Source organism: Corythoichthys intestinalis, chromosome 8 (genome assembly GCF_030265065.1).
Source record: "Corythoichthys intestinalis isolate RoL2023-P3 chromosome 8, ASM3026506v1, whole genome shotgun sequence".
Lineage (NCBI taxonomy): Eukaryota > Metazoa > Chordata > Actinopteri > Syngnathiformes > Syngnathidae > Corythoichthys > Corythoichthys intestinalis.
This window is the reverse complement of record NC_080402.1, coordinates 48,846,859-48,864,273: the sequence shown is the minus strand read 5'-3', so window position 1 is coordinate 48,864,273 and position 17,415 is coordinate 48,846,859. Positions and strand designations below refer to the sequence as shown.

The following is a 17,415-nucleotide window of genomic DNA, read 5'->3' as shown; positions in this document are numbered from 1 at the left end:
TTTTGTTGGGTTGGCATGGTCTTTCAGAGGACAAAGAGGTAAACCATTTTTATATTTTCAACTTATTTTTTTAGCGTAACGTTGTGCTGTACTGCTTCTGTCTGACAATGAATGACCTGAAAAGAATTACAATGGTATCTGACTGCCACTGTTACCGTTTCGTTGGCCGTCACTGAATAGCATTTGCGATCACTACACAAAGCCAACTAAATTACCCCCAAGAACGGTCAGAGACGTAGGACAACCAGAGGATATATAAGAAAGACAGGGCTGATGGTAAAGGACAGGTTGTTGAAACAGGAGAATGTCATTGTCAGTCGCGTCGATAAAAAAGCTAAGGCTATGCTTAGGTCGGCTCGTTTTTTAAATCTTTTTCAGCCTTCGACACTCAAGCAGTCTCTTTAACTGAACATTTTTATGTTCTTCCACATCTTTGCCAGTGAATTTGGCACCAGGGACATCATTTTCGGAGAGAATTGGTAGGTTTAGCTCTGTAAACATCTCCTTCGTACACGATTTCCAATTCATTTCCTATTGGGGACAAACGGTGGCTTGTCCCTACTTAGCAACAGTAGCTAATGTCATGAATATTAATGAGCGGAAGTGACGTGTTGCTTCATGGACTTGATGGCAATTGCGGGGGGGGGGGGGGGGGGGGATTTATGGTGCTCTCATTTAAATACTGTTTGGGGTGGGGTGGGGGAGGGTCAACTTAAGAGTGTTACTAGAAGCCATAACCAGGGGGTATTTCTGTTTTTATCCTTTTGAATTGAGCTTTTATTAACAGTGTACTAATTTATAAGCTTAATGATAATTATATATTTAAAAAACACAATAATGCTTAATCATTAAAAATATAATAATTGATCAAATTTTAAGGTTAAAAGGTCTTAAGATGTCAAAGGCCTTTTGTAGCTCCCGGTATGATCATTTTTTGGTGTGAGACGGTCAAAACTGCTCTATAAGTACTATCTAAGGGGCCGTTTACAAGGTGACTCCAAGAATACGAAAAATTTCAAATTTGCATTTGCGTCTCCATTCGAACAATGTCGCAATTCCGCATGAAAATGATGCAGTATTCATGCCAGGCCCTAGGAGGCAGTGCAGATTTACAGGGCGACAGAGAATGATGCACTTTGACCCCACCAAGCTCACTCAGGCCGGAAAAAAATATGCCTGCCCACTCGAAGCAATGGAATTTTTCTTTTGTTCAAAAAGGCACAAAAATTGAAACATTCAACATATTTAAAAGCCGACATTCCACCATATTTGCTGTTTTTAATGTTTAGTAGCACCGCTGCCCACGCCCAATGTAACGTGTACGAGTGCTGACATTAACGGTGCGGTCTCGCGCCGCGGCAGCCTTTGATATGCACGCTGAGGAAGCCCTCCTCAATCCCCCGCAATCGGATTCTTCCACTTTGGAGGCAGGATTCAGAATTTTTCGTCTTCGCCTTCCGTCTTTGCCGACACCATATGCACGCGAGGCGAGTCCGCTACTCAGTCATTGCGTCTTTGTGTCGCCATGTAAACTGCCCGAGTTTGCTGACCCCTGACCTAGACGAACGCTCCCAAATACCTCGTATATGGGCGTCGGCAACATGGAAAGAACACAACGGCTGTCATGGTAACACCTTAAACAGTAGGAAGTGGGAAGCAAATGGATGCCGGCTAACGCTATGAGGTGACGTGACCAAAAAGGAATTTTTTTAATCAATTAATAATTGTGTTTATTATGATTTCAAAATCAAATCAAAATGATCTAACTTTATCCATCTTTAGTTTTGTGTCTCCAAATCGAAGAGTGGTAGTAGTGACTGATGGCCAAAACTGTTTATTTGGCCACAAATGCCAAAAAAAAAAAAAAGACACTTCTTTCAAAAGAGGATTTCCAGGATTATCTCCAAAAGCCTGATGAGGTTTGTCCAGAACATGGAGTCCTCCTCATCAAAGTCACTGTCCTCAGCAGCGCCCCCGTGCGTTTTGCGGGCATCTTCTGCTGGAGAGCCGCCGCCAAATGGGTCGTGAGCGGCGCCGCGGTCATAGTAGACCCTCATCTCAAAGTCGCTACGACGGTGCGACGGATGCCCGTACACGGCGATACCCACCGGCCGGGCGAACTCGGCGGGCACGGCCACGGCATCGCGCCCGCAGGTGGCAGACTGTAGCTTGTAAGTGTCAAAACTGGGCCTCAGCGTGGCGTCTGACACGTACAGGTCGGCGTCGCCCGTCACGCTGAGCATGTGCAGGATGACAGCGCCGTCGTGGTTGAGGCGCAGATAGCTGTAGTTGCCCGCGCCCACCTGGCCTTGGACTACGTGGAGCAGCACCCACTCGGCAGGGATATCCTCCGACCAGCTCAGAAGGCAGCGCAGTTGGCACAGCAGCAAGAAGAGGGCGGCCACAGTGTGGCAGCGATGCGACGTCATCGTGACCGACGCATCTGTCCGGCGTGCGATGAGGTCACACGGGGGGCGCCGCGTTAGGCACACCTGTACAATGATCACATGACATTTGTTTCAAAAGTAATTGCAGCACGGTGTCACACCTCTATGTCACCTAATAATGGTGTTGAGTAGGGATGTCCCAATGCTGTTTTTTTTTTTTTTTTTTAACTTCAGATCCAGATTTTTCTAAATGTTTTGCTGACAACAATCTGTTAACCATATTTTAGATCAGTAAAAATATTGCAAAAAATATTTTCAAACAGTAAATGATCTTATTTTTTTGTATTAAAGTGAGTCCAGCTGGTAACTCCTCAAGCAATGCTCTATTTACAAATATTACACGATGCCCTGTTACAATCATTAGCTTCCAAAGAGAAGTAGTACCACACAGCGGACATGTTCGCCTAGTGGTTTGATTTACAGCAGCCAAAAAAGGGATGTTAGTCAAAATACGCTAATACGTGATCAGATTGGATCTTGTGTAGTAATAATAATAATGGCGCAATAATTCTACGACTAATATGACAAAAAATAACAATATAATCATAAAAATATAAGAACGTGGAGCCTTGTGTTCTCCCTATACGTATAAATTTCAAAATAAACAATTGGCATTAGTTTCTTTATTCTCTCACACATATGCCATAAATAGTGTATTTATTCCGATACATTGCATCGTCAATCAACAAGTATTACTCTGTGACAGTGTGGTACTTTTTGAAGTAGTGGCAAAGTAATTTTATTGGGTATCAGAACGTAAGGACAGGACAACATACATGATCTATTTTTTTTTTATTTGTTATTATATGAAAAATGCTTATATACTGAGCATACCAGAGGAAAAACAGGGACTTTTAAGAAACAAACTAATGTTATCTTGCAACAACATTAATAATGGTAACAAAAAAAAAAAAATACACAAAATCCCTTGACGACCTGTAAATTTAACTAGGAAGCGTATTCTACAATGAGTAAAATGAGCCATTGTATATCATTCTACAAATTAGGGGGGGAATGGGCTGCAATCCTGCAGACAGGGTTTTTCTTCATTTAGTGACACTAACTGCTCATTGGCAATTTTAGTTAAGACTTGCAGAAATAATCCCATAAACAAACAAAATATTTATCCTAGGTACATATTGTCTAGAGCAGTGGCCTACACTACGAAGCCGGTTTTCTGGCTTAGCAGGGTAACTTCGAGAGTAACTTCATCACGTGCGACCTACGTTCGCAGCTAAGCAAGACTACGAAAGGTGGATATGTTGGAACAGAGAAGTGCTGCCATGGCAACACACGCCACACGCCAAACCTGGTCGTCTCAGCGTTAGATCTTGCTTAAACCCAGGATTCCAATTAACCACGATCAATTTAAACAGCACTCCTCCGCGGACGTGTCCTCCTGACAATGACAGCGTACCTGGATGACCCATACGACATTGGCGCGCAGATTGTAAGGGGCTCTCTTCGGAGGGCACGGGTTTTTGGAGACCGCCAGAATCCACTGGCGTACCCGGAAGATGTTCTTCATGAAAGATATAGATTTTCAGCTGGGGGAATTCGTTACCTGTGCCAGCTGATCGAGGTGGACGTTAGGCCTGAACGATATTGGAAAAAACTATTGCTGCGATTTTTTGGGGGTTTGCGATATTTAAAAAAAAATATATATATATATATATATTTTTTTTTTCTAAAAGACATTTTTACTAGATGACTTGAATAGCTCTTTGGAAAGACTTTGGATGACTCATTATGACCACAGTGTACAGTATTCCATCGTTTTTCGCGGTTAATAGGGACCAGAACCCGCCGCGAAAAGTGAAAAACCGCGAAGTAGCGCATACCCCCCCCCCCCCCCCCCCATTTTTTGTCCACCACGTTACACGTAACAGCTTACATTTCAGGGAGGATAAATAAATGTGACATTCCCTCGTCCACACGTGAGTTACTGACAACATTTTGTGTCAGGCAGAACTCGTCTCGTTCATAAATGGAGTAGGCGAGACAAAAATAAGTCACCTATTAATTACTGACACCCATTGGTGTTCTTTCCACAGCACACTGGCCTCACTCGTTCACTCGAGAAGGCTCTTTTGCTGGTTAACTACAAGGTTGAGTAAAAAGGCGACAAAAAATGTTGCGGGGCATTATAGAGCAGATTTTACTCAAGCATCAGTTCAGGTTCCATACCAAAAAAATATACTTTACGATGCTGTTTATGCTCTGAACTTGTGCATATTGTTACAATGTGTATCTACACTGACGCCGCAATCCAACAACACTAGAAAATGGAAGTGGGTGGAGTGATTTCTAACAGTCATTAAATGATGAGCCTCAACAAGTGACACACCGATGCTAGACTTACGAATTTTATCACTAAAGCACTTAAGGAAAAGATTTGCCAAATTTTCATGTGCAAAATTCAATATTTATAAGCAGAGGGTACACACTTAAGATGTTATTTTGCAGTCAGACGTGGACTTTATCGCTTTGCTAGCTACTTAGCAGCTGGCCGCTAAGTAGCTACGAGTTCCAGATTCAAGAGGAACGACAACACGACACAAAAACACTTTATGAACAAGCTTATGAAAGGAAGGCACTTGTGTTATACATTGACACAGTAAAATATAACTTTAAACGTGATTCTGCGTTACTTACAGCGTTGACATTTCCCCATCGTTGTTTTTAAGCTCAACAACCTGCTACTCCAAGTTCCCCTTCTTCGCCTCTCGTGCCGAATCGCCAATTCACCACAACGACTACAAATACTCAATGGCGCCTCAATAGGACAAGGTTTGAACTGCTACTGAATTGCCTCGGATTTTCTTGCTTTTAACTTCTATTTTGAATGAATAGCACGACCTACAATCAATGCAATTATAATTATTGGTACATTTTTTTCATACATAAGAATAAATATGTCAAATCTCTTCCAAATTTTTATATTTTTCACAAAGAATTATGTCATTATTTTTCTTTTTTGAAAAGGGGGAACATGCTTTGAAACTAGAATTGTTGAGGAACTTGAATTAGCTGGTAGACCCTAAAATTGTCTTTTTTTTATCATTAGTATATATTAGTTTTCTCTCTGTAATTATTTTTTTGTACTTACATTTATAATGTGATTGTAATTTCTGATGTTGGATTCATATTTATTCCTTAAGCATGTTTGTTATGTTTAAGGTTGGACAACAATGTACCATGCCACTTATGTTGTACTGTTTAAATGGATGTATAATAGTATATATTTTTGAAAGGTCTATTCGAATGGACCATAATACATCCCTGGATGTGTAAAATTCTTATTTCAGGTTCGTGAGGATTTTGATAATATGCACGACATTATTATTCATGAAATGTACATTTTGCTACTGGTAACTGTGAAGGGTTGAAATATTAATTTCGAAATGTAGGGTATTTACTATAGATGCTCTCTATACAAATACACACACACTACAAATACCTACATACAATATATGAGATGTAGATAAGAAAAATAGTGTATACATAGGTAGAGAGGGTGCAATAGTATACATAGTTATGGAGGGGGTGCGCAATATGCTTGTAAAAATTTCACTGCTGCTCTGTGCTACTTTTGCATTCCCTGCATACTTACACAAATAGTACACATTTACATACATACTCGCAGAATATACAACCCCTATACAACTAGCAAAAAGTATGGAATCACCAGTCTCGGACGAGCACTCAGACATTTTATTGTGTAGAACAAACTCGGATAAAAAGCTTGAACAAATAAAGAATTAGTTCAAAAGTGCAACTCCTTGGCATTCAGAAACACTAAAAGTAATGAATAAAAAACATTGTGGTGGTCAGTAAATGTTACTTTTATAGAGCAAGTGCAGGGAAATTTAAGATTACTCCATTCTGAGGAAAAATACATGGAATCATTCCATTTTGAGTAGAAAATACAGACACACCCAGTCAATTTCCTTTCCTTAATTGGGCCCCTGCCTCAAATTAGATCTGCTCAGCCAGCAGTTAGAAACAGTGCAGTTATATCACACCTTGGAGGGCTGCTAGACCAAGGAAACCATCATTGACACTTAAACAGAAAAGAACAAGACTGCAGTGGGCTAGGGAGAGGCAATCATGGACTGTGAATGACCGGATGAAATGCATTAACTAATCCATTGACTCATGTTAATTAATATATCAATAAATGTTAGATAAGGGATTAAATGAATTATTGTCATGTTACTTAAACATTAGTTATTGTCTAAAAATGCATTAACTAATGTTAATTAAGGAACCCTGATTGTAAAGTGTGACCCAGATTTTTGTCTCTTTACACCTTGTCAAGACTCAAAAATCTGCATTGGACAAGATAATGATGCTGGAACTTTTGTTTGGTGCTACTCCAGTGAGATTTACAAATATGACTGCCTGAATAAAACATCTAAATTCCCTCAGTCCTTGATTATACGTCAGGCAAAGGCACTGGGGAGATGGCTGTGGTTAAATCTTCAATAAATACACAGGTTTACATTGAAATTTTAGACAGCTTTCTTATCCCTTCAATTGGAAATATGTTTGGAGATAATGAAATCATTTTCCAAGATGACAATGCATCATGTCACAGAGCTAAAACTGTTAATGCATTCCTTGGAGACTCACCCAGTCAAAGTTATGACCTGCAAAAAGCCCAGATCTCAACCCTATTGAAAACCTGTGGTGGAATTAAAAAAAAAAAAAAGTCCACAGCAAGGCTCAGACCTGCAGGGATGATCTGGCAACTGCAGAGTTGGCACCAAATTGATGAAGAATACTGTTTGTCACTCATCAAGTCCATGCCTCAGAGACTGCAAGCTGTCATAAGTGTTTTGTTTCTCATTATTCCATATATTTTTCCTCAGAATGGCGTAATTCTATATTTCCCTGCACTTGCTCTATAAAAGTAACATTTGTTGATCACCACAAGGTTTTTATTCATTTCTTTTAGTGTTTCAGAATGCCAAATAGTTGCACTTTTGAACTAATTCATTATTTTTAAAGTTTTTTATCAGTTTGTTCTACATAACAAAATGTCTGAGCGAGTGATTCCATACCTCAAGTTTTTATTTAATGCTTTACAAATGCTCAATGGGACCACCACCAGCAGCACGTTCAACATCAAGTCAATATGACTTAATTTGTTAAAATTACTGGTTAAAAAGACTTATTTTAATTCTTATTCATTTTAATTTCAATAATAATTCGGTCTGTCTTAATGATTTTAAAATGAATAAATGCGTGATGATTTTGGCACATTCTTTTTGAAACACCCTGCATATTGTATGTAATATATATGTAATATACACACCCATACACACATTGATATGGGTTGACCCCAAAAATTCAGACCCCAAATTTGGATAGGCACCTTTTTTTAAGAATAAAAAGTGACTGTAGCCATAACGAAAGTTACACATGTAACTACGGTTCTATGAATCCCAACTGACTGTCACAGGCAGTGCAAAAGCACTCAATGATCCCTTTACTAATGCGCGGTACGTGTACCCATTCCAAAAACATCACCTGTGAACCCTGGAAAAGAAACTCCAGCCTCCTGTATTTTATTCTTTCGAACATCATACATAATACTAAAAATAAAAGTTCTAGCTAGTCCGTATTCCAAGGGGGGCTGGGGGGGCCTGTCCAGAATTGACACCTATCCAAATTTGGGGTCACTTTCCTTGCGAGGGCATTACAGGACCATCATAGCTTAACCCCCCCCCCCCCCCCTCCACACACACACACACACACACACACACACACACACACACACACACACACACACACACACACACACACACACACACACACACACACACACACACACACACACACACACCTCAAGAGAGTTAGAGCATAAATTGGTATTGAAACCCTATTGTAAGGCAAAATGTTGCAATTTTAAAGTAATTTGATTTTCTCACCCATGCAGAAATGTCACATTGTATAATCCTTTCACTTTAATGAACACTGAGCATACTTTCAACAAAAACAAAAAAAAAAACAAACAAACATGTTCTTCGAGTTCAGTCTGGGGGTTTGGATCACACTGAATTCAATTTCCAAAAACATACCACATCAAACTCAATGTTACTTACATATTCCTTTCACAAGTCTGAATCATCACATTACTCGCCAGAACTGTTTCGTTTTCCTTTCTTCTTCCTATTTTGCTTACTGATAAGCAGTCAACCAATTTAAGGCTTCTGTAAAGTTCCACCGATGTCACCTGGGGATATTCACCGATAACTCCAGAAATCAAAGTAGAAAATCACCTCATTGATCAGCGACGACCCTGTGGACTCGGTGAAGGGCATAGTTTCAATGTTTTTCTCTTGATCATGAATGATAACTGGGTTTAGCGCCTCAGTCACATACTTTGTAGTACTGTTCTAAGTCAAATAATGACAGCAATCACACAAAAGGCAGTAAAATGGAAGTGCTGGTGTTACCACCCAACACCGGCATGCCTGACCTGTCAATCAATAGGGGGGAAGAGGGTGAAAGGGCCAAATAAATAAGGAACGAAATCCTTGACTCCTACAGTACAGTAGCAGGAAGTGTTAGCAAACAGAAAAAAAAATACACCAGATATTCACACAAGATTGTTTTTATAAATTCATAAACTTATTATAACAAAGGTTTATTTTTTTTGCTTGTCAATACTTGCGACCAAGATCATAGTATTTCATCTAAAATGCTTTTGGTGGCATGTTCGACTGATCTTTTTTCCAAATATTTTAGTAAACATTTTCGCATTTGAGTATTTTCAGTACAATGTTTAGTCTTTTACCTTTTAATGTTTATAGTCCCTTAAGTGTATAGATTCTACATTTAATATTTGCATAATTGTACGGAGTATTTAGTATGGTCTTTAATTGTGTTACTATACCAAATAATAATTATTTTTAAATGTCCTGTGAAATTCAACAACAAAAAACCTACTGAAGAGTATAACAACACATTTTTTGCAAACTAAAATTAAGGGTGCTTATTAAACATGAATTCAAGCAAAATTAAGACAACATCACATTGTACTGACATTTACGTGTACCTTGGGTTTGTGAAAAAGAGGTCTCCATTCCAATATGATATGTAACATCTTGTATTACAAATTGAAATAATTTTCACTGCTCACAGAGAATCATGACGGCCTCTTGAGTTGCTCCGTTCCGATATGAATCGGGACAAGACTGAGAAATCGGCTGTAAATACAAACAAGAATGTCCTGTTTTGTATACAAAGTGTGTTCACCAGATTAATTTGGAGGGGTTTCTAATACACAAGCGTGTATTACATTTTAGAACTGCCGGTAAAAAAAAAAAAAAAAAAAAAAAAAAACACAAAATCAAGATTCTCACACAAGATTGATTTGTTATGAATTCATATTAATAATATTACTATTACTGTTTGACTGCACTTATCTGATGATGTAAAACCCTTGATGTGCAATGCTGGAGACCGTGAGCAGACCTCCTGGTTCCTTTTTCAACACACCTGCCCAATAATGCTGAGTGAGTCATGCACAATAAAAAGGGACTTCACAGTTGTCTGGAGGCTGGCGAGGGTTGACAAGTCTTGGTGGGCTTGGAAGAGGCTGAATGGGGATGAGGGGGCTAAAAACAAGCATCCAGGTCAAGGTGCAAACGATGTAGTCAATGTAGCAGTTGATGTAATTCGTGAGATTCTTGGCTTTGCTTTATGGTATTCAGCGTTCTAGAGAAAAATGAAGCCAGCGAGTACGTCCGCTCCCGCTTTCTCCCGCCTTAGGAAAATGAGGCGGGCGAGGGTAAGCCTAGAAGAAGGGGCGGGCAGAGCGATTCAGATGGGGGAGGAAGGTCTCAAAAGGGGGGCGCCTTGCGCTGCATTAGATATTGGTGGATGTCGTCAGCGTCTCGCTTCAGCCAGGCCGCGTTGAGCAGTATGTTCTCGCAGCACTGCATCACCGTGCGCTCCACTGCCGGCGTCGGGTGGCTCTCAAAGAAACTCTGCGAGCGAAAATATTAGATGTAAGACCAGTGCCAGGACGTAAAACGAAAAAAAAATGAACAGCCGGGACCTCCTACCTTGACTTCTGAAGCCATTTTGTCGATGGCGAATCCGTCCACTGTCAACTGGAAGGATAACAAGGAAACAAATGTGATCGACACATGGAAGGAAGGGTTGCCATCCTCACGATACCAAAAACATAATTTCACTAGTGCGCCCCAGTGAAAATCACCTTCCGGTCTATGTACTAGCATGCTCTTGCCCCCCTGAGTAAGACAAGTCAACTAACTTGTAAAATCACTGTCTTAAATGGAACCACGGATAGAAATAAGTACTAGTATAGTTCTTAAAAGATAAATGTTAATATGAGTTATAATAATTTGATATCAAAACCCATCTTAACGTTTTCGTTTCAATGAAATTTGGAAAATTTTAAACCAAAAAAATGAACTAGTAGCTCGCCATTGTTGTTGACGTCACAGGGTGGTGACGTCACATGGCAATGCTGCCATACTTTCAGTGTCACTCTTTAAATATGTAAGGTAGTGATTTAAATACGCCACAAGGTGTCAATGGAGAGTTATAAATTAATTAGAGATCAAGCCAATGAGTGCGTTTTGTCCCTTGACTGAGGTTGTAGTTTTCTTATTATTCCTGAGTCCATTGTACCTTATGTCCAATTGTACTGTATGTTGTGACGGTAAGACACCTGATAATGGCTCCGAGCATCATAGGTTGTATATTGTGACTAAATATTGCCATCCAATGTATTTGCTGGGCTAAACGAGTTGTTAAAATGTTTAAATAGTGTTTGACCAAAGTCTGACTAAGTTTTATGTGTATTTTGCATATCTATTTTGATTCTGAATTTGTGAATACCAGTTCTCTTTGAATTGTTGTTTAACTGTGTGAGAATAGGGCCTCATTAATACAGATTTGAAGCACTTTTCTTTTTGTCAACATAGTTTTTGAGAGATATGAATATTACTTTTGTTGTATTTTCACTATATGATACTTATGTTCAAATGTATGTTGTGAAGGAGGAGTTGCCGAAGTTTATGCCAATAAATCTGAACGCCTGTGTCCACTCGCAGTTGTAGAATAACATCTGAGCATTTCTGATGCTACTAAGGAAGCGTTTAACTTGGCATGTACAGTAGAGTTAATATGTCACCAATAGATATTTTTTGTTTTGTTTGAGTGTACTTAATGTTTTGACTCCTATCCAATTGTCAGAAGCATTTCCATCTGGCGACATGGCGGCACTACTGCTATGCGTCAACTATATTGAATTAAATTGCTGGTATAATGACCTTGATGAGCCGTGACAGTAGGAATCCGCCTTGATAGTGATTGTGAAGCTCCTCCCAGTTGTCTTTTACAAACTTCCAGGCAGCTTTGCGGCCGTGTTTGCTGCTGCCGGCCACGCCCCCGATCACGGACACCGTGTCCTGAGGACGAACCTCTTCCTGACCGTGACAGTTACACAGAGGCCAAACATTAGCATGCAAGTGTGGAACAACACAAATACTCACATACAGAAACAAACTAAAAAAACAACACACAAACAAAACACATACAATACTCAAACTTACAAAAGCCTCACACACAAAAAAAATACAAGACACTAACCTACCACACACTCAAACAAAACATAAAACACACAAACAATGGAAAAAAAAAAAAAAAAAAATCACATATACCCCCCGCAGTCAAACAACGAAGAAAGCAACAGACAAACAAAACAAATGCAGACCCATAATAGACACGCAATTTCGAAGTGTTTACCGAGAGGGCAAAGGTGAGCACTCTCTGGATGAGGTCTGGTGCAGAGATGGCGCCAAGTACTCGCTCAATGCGATTCTTCTCTTCTTGCATGTCCGCTTGCTTGTGAAGCTTGGATGGAAAAAATGGGCCAAAATCAAACATCTCAGATCACCTGCCCCGCCAGCAACAAACTGGGGTGAAAAACGAGTAGTCCTGTACTGCCTTACCCTGAGCATGGTATCTAATGTGCTGCTGTCGCCATGCTTCAGCACCGTTAAATAAACCTGAAAGTACACGAAGACACAATGAACATATGTGTGTGTGTGTGTGTGTGTGTGCATTGATTTGTGTTTTGGGGATGAAGGGTGCACAACAATTCTCAAACAAAGAGCAGTCTTAAATCTCAACAACTACGGTGAGCCCCCAATATAATGTGCTCTATTTTTGCCGAAACATCAATATTGCTGATTTTACGTTTGTTTTTTTTTGTTTTTTTGGGGGGGGGACTGTTAACTTTTCAAACAAAAATTGCAACTTGCCTGTTAAGGGAGACCCAATAAATGTGCCATAGGTTGTATTTGTTGCTGCTACTCCATGTGTGTCTAGGTAGCAATTGTTTAAATGTGCAGGATTACTCAACATCATAAAGTGTATCACAAAACTGAGCAAACTCCTCGCATTTCTGCAGATATTTAAGTCTATCTTTTCATGGGACAACACTGACAAAATGACAATTTGACACAATGAATTAGGGCTGCAGCTACTGATTATTTTAGTAGTCGATTAATCGATGAACTAGTTAGTTTGAATAATCGAGTAATCGGATAAGTAACATAAAAAATTAAAATAACTGAGCCTCAAACGGTATAGAAAGAAAATAAATAAAAAGGATCTATGTACAACAAAAGAATAATTGGCTAACTTACATAGCAAAAGTCTGCTAGCTTAAATGTTATAAAATACTAATTTTTGTTTGTTTGTTTTTTTAACAATGCTCTTAACAAATGGTTCAGACACATATTCCCATAAAAATTGGCTAAATATACCTTTAAACTAGAATACGAATGCATTAAAAATAACATTAGCTGAAACAAAAACTTAGCTTATGTTGGTCTTAATAGGGAGCAGCTGGATTCGGCCATGTGAAATGAGGCAGACTAGAGGGCAGTGCATCCACTCAAATCAAAAAACTCAATGCAAATGCTTTCAAAATAAACCATTACAATGCCACTTCAATGAAACGAATACTTGAAGCAGCAAAATGTAATCCGAATATTTTTTTTCTAATCGAATACTCGAGTTAATCGATTAATCGTTGCAGCACTACAATGAATAGTAGTCTGTGTGCAGCTTATATAATAGAGTTAATTTATTTTCTCCTGAAAATAACTCAAAATATATCCATTAATTTCTAAACCCTGGCAACAAACGTGAGTACACCCCTTAGAAACTACGTACATCCCTAAATGCCCAAATTGAGTACTGCTTGTCATTTCCCCTCCAAAATGTCATGTGGCTTGTTACAGGAGTGCTGTCACTTATTTTGAGGGGAAAATAAATGAACTCTATGATATAAGCTGCACACGGACTTCCTTTCATTGTGTCAAAGTGTCATTTTGTCAGTGTTGTCCCATGAAAAGATATACTTAAATATCTGTTGAAATGCGAGGGGTGTACTCACTTTTGTGATACACTGTACATTAGTAAAAAGCAACCATATATTTATCCCTAATATGTAGAGCTTCTCAATTTTTTTATGGCATCGTGGACATGTCCAGAGCATTTCCCACGCAATAAATGGCGCTCACCATTAGGGGTGTGACAATATATCAAAAAGGTGATATATCGCGATACTTTGTAGCCCAAAAGGTTATCAATATGCTCCTACCAAGAGTCGATGTATCATTTAAAAAAGGTGTCACTGTTTAAAAAATAAGGAACCAATAGATTGCTACCAAAATCTTGGAATATTGTATACGTTAGCACACTGGCTGCAACTGACAGTGCGAGACATCCGATTCATTTTGATTGGATTGGACGTCTAGCACCGTCAAATGGCACTGAAACCAGAGCATTCACAGCCAGTCTTTTATGGGGATTTACAGGATATTTTTAGGGTATTACATTCGTTCATTCGCTGCCACCCTCCCAGTTCAAATGGATTGGACGTCTACTAGTGATAATTTCCTGACCCATGTATCGATAGATCGATTGCTGAATCGCCAGATCTTGAGATTATCGTTATCGTGAGCCTTGTATCGCAAATCGTATCGTGAGGTACCCAAAGGTTCCCACCCCTTCTCACCATACACTTGTATGACAGCTGAGAATGTCAAATAGATATTTAAAAAGCTGCCTGTTGGTAAAGTCAAGGACAAGTGTAACAATGTGGAAGTTTACCGGGCTCCTGAGGTCCGCAGGGAGAATGTTTTTGCCATCCACGTGATCCTTAAATCGCCGTCGGGCTTCTTCCAGGGTGGGCTTGTGTCCCGCCTTACCCAACTTGCCAAGTACCAAACCTCTTAGCAGGGCATCTAAGTGGCCTAAGAGACATGAGTGCCTTTAAGAATACATGTACATATGGCCCTTAAAACCCCCAATTTATATCCTATTTGACATTGTTTCGGTATTAGTATTGAGGTACAGTCGTGAAAAAATTAGGAAACCCCTATAAAATATTCAGTTCATTATTAAAAAATGTTCACATATCAATGTCTGATCTTGTTTTTCTTTATCTCTGGAAAAGTAAGTTATTTAATTGCAGGTAAACAACAAAAATTAACATTGTTTTACTCATTAAACCAAATATATAAACAAAAATGCATATTCTAGCTGTGGAAAAAGTTAGGACACCCTACCACCTAATAGCTAGTGTTACAAGCTTTGGCTGAAATCACTTCAGTGGGACGCTTTTTGTAGCCATCAACCAGTCTTTGACATCGGTCTGAAGAAAGTTTGCCCCACTCCTGAACGCAGAATACTTTCAGCTGTGAGATGTTTGACGGGTTTCCTGCAAGTATAGCCTGTTTCAAGTCACCCCACAGCATCTTAATGGGATTAAGATCTGGGCTTTGACTCATCCATTCTAGGATTCTCCATTTCTTCCTTTTTAGCCAGTCCTTGGTGGATTTGCAGGTATGTTTTGGGTCATTGTCATGTTGCATAGTCCAGTTTTGCTTAAGCTTTAATTTTTTTCACAGATGAGCTCAGATGTTCCTCAAGTACCCTCTGATATACGATAGAATTCATGCTGGATTCTATTATGATGAGCTGGCCAGATCCTGATGCAGCAAAGCATCCCCAAACCATTGCATTTCCACCTCCATGGTTCACAGGTTGTATAAGGTTCTTTTCCTGGAGTGCTGTACTGGGGTTACGCCAAACATGTCCTCGGTTCTGGTGTCCAAATAATTCAATTTTAGATTCATCTGTCCAAAGACCATTATTCCAGAAGTCCTGATCTTTGTCTACATTCACTCTGGCAAACTTCAGTTTGGCCTTCATGTTCTTCTTGGAGAGCAAAGGTTTTCTCCTTGCACACCTCTAATGAAGGTTAAACTTGTGAAGTCTCTTTCTGATTGTAGAGGCATGCACTTTCTCATCAACAGTAGCAAGAGCTTGGTGTAGGTCCCATGATGATATTTTAGGATTTTTGGAGACTTCTTTTAGCATCTTGCAGTCTGCTCTTGGGGTAAACTTGCTTTGAAGGCCAGACCTGGGTACGTTGGCAATTGTTTTGAATGTCCTCCACTTGTAGACTATTTTCCGGACAGTGGAACGGCTGATTTTGTATTCTTTTGAGACCTTTTGAAATCCCTTACCAGACTCATAAGCATCTACAATCTTCTTTCTGAAGGCTTCAGACAGCTCCTTTGATCTCACCATGGTGTGTTCTCTCACTTCAACAGTCAGGGGCACACCAAACTAAATGTGAGGTTTAAATAAGGCAAGCCACCTTCAAAACACTGGGTAATGATGTTCTAATTATGTGCACCTGATGTAATACCCCTGTGTGTGATTTTAGCCATTTTAAGCAGGATTGAATGTGGGTGTGTCCCAATTTATTCCGCAACAGAAATCGCATTTATTTAAAATTACATTTTACAGAAAGTTATAAAAAAATCTTTTCAGTTTTAATTGCTAACTAGCTAACTATTTTATTTTTTTGGAGGAACTAATTTTAACTTTTAATTCTATAAACTTCTAAACGAACTTTGAAATAATTTTCTCACAGGGCTATTTTGGACCACACAAGGCCTCTGAACACTTTCACAGGAGAGCATTATTTTTAAAATCTTCTCGAAAAGAACTACACAAGTCTGTGATGCTGCACTCAACGTGTTACTGCACTCTATTCAACCATTGGGAGACCTGACCCTATGTCAGCTAATGCTACGTTGACATCTTATCACCTTCTCCGGGCTTGCAGTCCCAGCCCAGGCGGAGGCCAATGGGCGTGAAAAGGTCTCTGATGAACTCCTGGATTTCCTCGTGAAATTCGGTGTGGGACAACAGCGAGGACAGCACGCCCAGGTTGCTGCTGAGGTCGCTCCACACTGTGTAGTTGGGCTCGTTGACAAAAGCCTCCATCAGACGCAGCACTTCCACTGTGCTGATCATGCCTGCACGGGACTTCACCACACATACACACACAACACACTTGTTAACCAAGCGTCACAACGAAAAGTGACATTTTATAACTGCTTGTGAAAGAGCACAGGGAACCCCCGCTAGATCCCAGTGCTTACTGTACAGTAGTTTGTAACCAGGCTAGACTGTGACTTTCGAAGCAAACCGTTTTGAAGGTGACCGAAGTTTTAAAAAGTCAAGCTATCAGATACTGCATAAACTCACCTTACCAGTAATGAGGTTTTTTTGGAGTCTGCAGCTTGTAACATCGTTTGCAAACAGGACCTAACAAGTGGTTTTGAGGTAAAGGAGCAGAGCCGCAGAGACAGACGGTAAAAGCATAGCTGACGGAATCTTAACTATAGATAAGCAAAGTGGATGCTGTTTTTTCCCCGTTTGGGTATGTTTTAATGAATATTTGAATTGTTTAAAGCCTGAAAATTTGATGGATCGTTCACTTCCTTTCAAAGTTGATTTGTTAATAGTTACATTCGCTATTGTGTTTGTTTTTTTGGGGCTGGTTTGCAGGCATCAGGTAGCCCCGAAGGAGCAGAAAAGTAACCCATTTATG

At 39.7% G+C, this 17,415-nt stretch overlaps 2 protein-coding genes across 2 annotated transcripts in view; both read right to left on the bottom strand.

Moving 5' to 3' along the window:
• Positions 1-674: 674 nt before the first annotated feature.
• c8h6orf120 (chromosome 8 C6orf120 homolog) lies at positions 675-5,238 on the bottom strand. Its single transcript, XM_057843939.1, has 2 exons — positions 5,103-5,238; positions 675-2,492 (listed from the first exon to the last, which is right to left on the bottom strand). The coding sequence occupies exon 2, from the start codon at positions 2,427-2,429 to the stop codon at positions 1,878-1,880; it is 552 nt and encodes a 183-aa protein (XP_057699922.1). The 5' UTR covers positions 2,430-2,492; positions 5,103-5,238; the 3' UTR covers positions 675-1,877.
• A 3,169-nt stretch (positions 5,239-8,407) lies between these two features.
• The window catches only part of npepps (aminopeptidase puromycin sensitive), a 41,309-nt gene continuing 32,301 nt past the window's right edge, over positions 8,408-17,415 (bottom strand). Inside the window, exons 17-23 of the mRNA XM_057844207.1 lie at positions 16,628-16,847; positions 14,616-14,758; positions 12,443-12,499; positions 12,237-12,344; positions 11,762-11,917; positions 10,526-10,573; positions 8,408-10,447 (exon numbers count right to left, since the gene is read on the bottom strand). Of these exons, the coding sequence (XP_057700190.1) occupies positions 10,301-10,447; positions 10,526-10,573; positions 11,762-11,917; positions 12,237-12,344; positions 12,443-12,499; positions 14,616-14,758; positions 16,628-16,847 (879 nt within the window). The 3' untranslated portion in view covers positions 8,408-10,300. The remainder of the gene's footprint in view (positions 10,448-10,525; positions 10,574-11,761; positions 11,918-12,236; positions 12,345-12,442; positions 12,500-14,615; positions 14,759-16,627; positions 16,848-17,415) is intronic.